General features: G+C 55.0%; 1 protein-coding gene across 1 annotated transcript; it reads left to right on the top strand.

Moving 5' to 3' along the window:
• Positions 1-462: 462 nt before the first annotated feature.
• Positions 463-2,590, top strand: LOC120323490 (hydrocephalus-inducing protein homolog; the record flags this gene model as incomplete). The annotated part of the gene is made up of 5 exons (XM_039382484.1): positions 463-625; positions 1,069-1,215; positions 1,509-1,713; positions 2,167-2,308; positions 2,508-2,590. Coding segments are annotated over exons 2-5 (577 nt in total), but the record flags the coding sequence as incomplete, so codon positions are not given.
• Positions 2,591-3,258: the final 668 nt, after the last annotated feature.

Below are 3,258 nucleotides of genomic sequence, written 5' to 3'. Positions count from 1 at the left end.
CGTGGGGAGAAGTTTTGCATTGCTCCGCTTTGAATTTGGTTGGGTTCAGAGCTGGTGGAAGGAAGAAGGGTGTGGATCCCAGCTGGGGTTTTCCCACACGGAGGATTTAGCTCCAGCAGAGATGGGTGATGCAGCTGGGGCAGGGCTGCATGTTACAGTCTCCGTGTGAAAATGCAGGATGGGTGCAAGGTATGGAAACAATGGTCCTGGAGGGCAAATCTTTGGCTTGATCCGTAGGGGATCTACTGTGCTAGCAGTGTCACCTGCGTGCACGTTTGTTAGGAGGGACCTAGAGCTGGCTTTAAAATCCAGTCTGGGCTGGTGTGCTGTGTCCTGCTGATAAGCAGGGAAGGAGCTGCTTCTGGGAAGCAGTGCTGCCAGTGCCCAGCAGGCTGGGGGACAAGTGCCATGTCCCTTCCAGGGGCAAGGCTGTGCCCATTGGGGTGGAAGGTGCCTGCTCGCTCCTCACAGCCCTGCTGAGCCATCTGTCCCCTCTGCAGGTAAAAAGGGTGCTGAGGCCAAGAAAACCCAGCCCAGCCCTGGGGACAAAGCCAACCAGAAGACCCTCAGTGCTGGACCCCAGAGCGCTTCAGCAACCAAGGATAAGGCATCTGACAAACCCCAGGCAAGATTTTCAGTGACCTCTAAGGTGAAACATGATCTGCACTGGGACCTTTCTGTTGCTGTTGAGATGGGAAAGGGCTGCTTACAGTGGAGGCTCCCTGTCACCAAGGGCCTGGTGCAGGGTCTGTAGTGCCAAGGGCCAGCTGGGCATGGCTTGGGGTGGGAATGTGCTCTGGCAGAAAAGCACCATTGGTTCTTAATGGTTTGTGGGCAAAGTGTATTCCTGGCTAACTTGGCTGCAGGCAGCAAGCAAAGCTGTGGGAGGCTGTGCCGGGGGCTTGCAAGCTTGGGTCTCTGCTGGCCAAGGGACGGGCCCTCCAGGGCCTGCACTGCAGGGTTGCCCTTGTCTCTGCTAGCGAGGAAGCCCAGATGCGAGCCCAGCACTGGGAACTGTCCAGGGCTTTCTGCAGGGGTTTATTTTCCTTAGCCTGTTCCACATTGCAGATGGCAGCCGTTTCCTGCGCCACTGCTCCTGCGCCACAGCGACTGACCATCCTCACCAGGACGGGGAGAAAGGAGAAAAAGAGGAAGTGTTGGAGCTGTGTGCTGCCTGAGGAATTGCTGGTGGAAATCATCTCTGAACGGCTGCGGGTACGTGGCGTGGGGGAAACGGAGACGTTCCTGCTCCAGAGAGACAGGCAGTGAGGTACAGCTCGGAGAGGAGGAGGAGGAGGTCTATGCCTGCTGCTGGAGGATCCTGTGCCGCATGCAGGGATCCTTGGGGGAAGGTGCAGATGCCCTAAGTTGGCAGATCCAAGCTGGTTGTAGCTAATGCACTTGGAATGACAGTGACTGGTGTCCTGAGACATCTGCGTTTACTGACCCACTGCGAGCCCAACGTGTGCGATGGCTGACTCGCTGTTCCTGTTTGTCTCTCCTGGCAGCTGAGTGACTGCTACAAGGGAGTGGTGTTTGATGGCCTGGAGACCCTCTTTGCAAGCAGCCTGGCATCTTCTCTCCTGTGCGTGCTCAAAGCTGTCAGCAATTGCCCTCATATCCACGTTGTGAACATCTTCCAGGATTCTGAGTTTTGGAAAGGCAGGCAGATAGCTGCAAGAGAGAAGAGGGCAGCTAAAAAAGAGTGGAAAGGTGAGATATCTCCACCCCTCTCAAATCTCTCTCAAGCCCTCAACCTTAGCTGTGTGTATCTGGGTTTGCAGCAGAGCTTGTAAGAAATCTTTTTATTGATCCTTCCACCTTCTGCCTCAGTGTAGCCAGCACTCAGCTCACAGCTTCTTTAAATACAGCAGAGCTGAGGCTGTAAGACTCACCTTAATCTCCATCATTAAAGCTTGGGTGCAAGTGCAAGCTGGCGTGGCTCAGTGACCAGCTCCCAGCCAGCTGTCCACAGCTGTGGTGCACCTGAGCCAGGCCACAGTTTGGGGGGCTGTCTGAATTTTGGAGCAGGGATGTGAGCTCCGCAGTGTCTCCTGGCAGGGTGAGAGGCTGGGTCAGGAAAGAGCTGTGAATCCTCCCAGCTGACCCAGAACCCCAAGCTCTGCTCGCAGTCACTGATGGCTTCTCTTGTGGTCTGTGCTGAAGCATGGGAGAAGGAAGAAGCTGCCCGGAGAGAGGAAGAACGTCTCTGGGATGTGGATGTGGACGAGTATGAAGCCCTCTCTGAGAAGCAGAAAGCTCTGCTTGATTACAAAATAGAACAAATCAAGCATGAGCAGAAGGAGAGGTAAGTAAACCTCCTCTGGGTTACTCCTCAGGGTAGTGTCCCTGGAGGGTTTCTCTGCTCCAAGGACCTTGGCTGAGCTCAGAGGGGTTCAAGAGCAAAGGCCAGAAGCAGCACAAGGATGGCCAGGTCCAGGTCCCCGGTTCCCAAGAGAGGAAGGACTTTCCTCTGTTGAGATGAGAACATCTTCTCTCCGTTTTAGCCGTGAGCCCTCTGGCTTAGACATGGCCTGCGGGGAGCTGGGCTCTGGGCTTGCCTTGCCACTGCCCATGGAAGTGTCTCGAAGTGCGTGATGTTGGTTCTCATCTTCATCGTCCCCCTTCTTCACCAAACCCGTAGGACTGTGGTGTGGGCTGGTGTGGGACACAGCTGTGCTGGCTTGCTTTAGACCCTGGTCCTGCTCTAGATGAAGCCCTTGCAATGCTGATGTGCCAGGGCTTTCCTTAGGGTGGAGCACCATCCATTAAAGCTTAGGCTGCCCTTCAGCTGCAGCAGCAGGTGAATCTGGGAGAAGCTCTGGCCCAGCAAGGCAGCCCAGCTCAGGAGGACACACAAGAAGAGTGTGGAGCTGGGAGGGGAAGCTGCTTAAAGCGAGCCTGTGTTTTAGCACTTCTCTCAGCCCAGGCTGATGTTTGTTGTACTGGGAGGAGATGGCCAGGACTGCTTCAAATCAGTTCCCAGGACAGACAGCACAAGTGTGCCCTGGTCACAGCTGTGTTCCAGCAGGAAACCTGGTGATTCAGAGCCTGATTTGCAGGAGGGGACTTCCTGCAGCCTTTGCTTTCTGATTGCTATGATTATTCTCATTAATGAGCAGGCTCTGCCCAGGGAGAAGGGGGCTGAAGGAGCCAAGTAAGCATTGGAGGAGGGATAAGTAGGTGTTAGCAATTTCTGGGCAGGTCTAAACTGGGAAACCAAGAGAGGAGCGGTGTCAGTCATCACTGCAGAGAGAT

This window comes from Pipra filicauda, unplaced genomic scaffold (genome assembly GCF_003945595.2).
Source record: "Pipra filicauda isolate LSUMZ 115617 unplaced genomic scaffold, ASM394559v2 scaffold1112_size28465_pilon, whole genome shotgun sequence".
NCBI classification, from domain to species: Eukaryota; Metazoa; Chordata; class Aves; order Passeriformes; family Pipridae; genus Pipra; species Pipra filicauda.
This window is presented reverse-complemented; position numbering and strand designations above follow the sequence as displayed.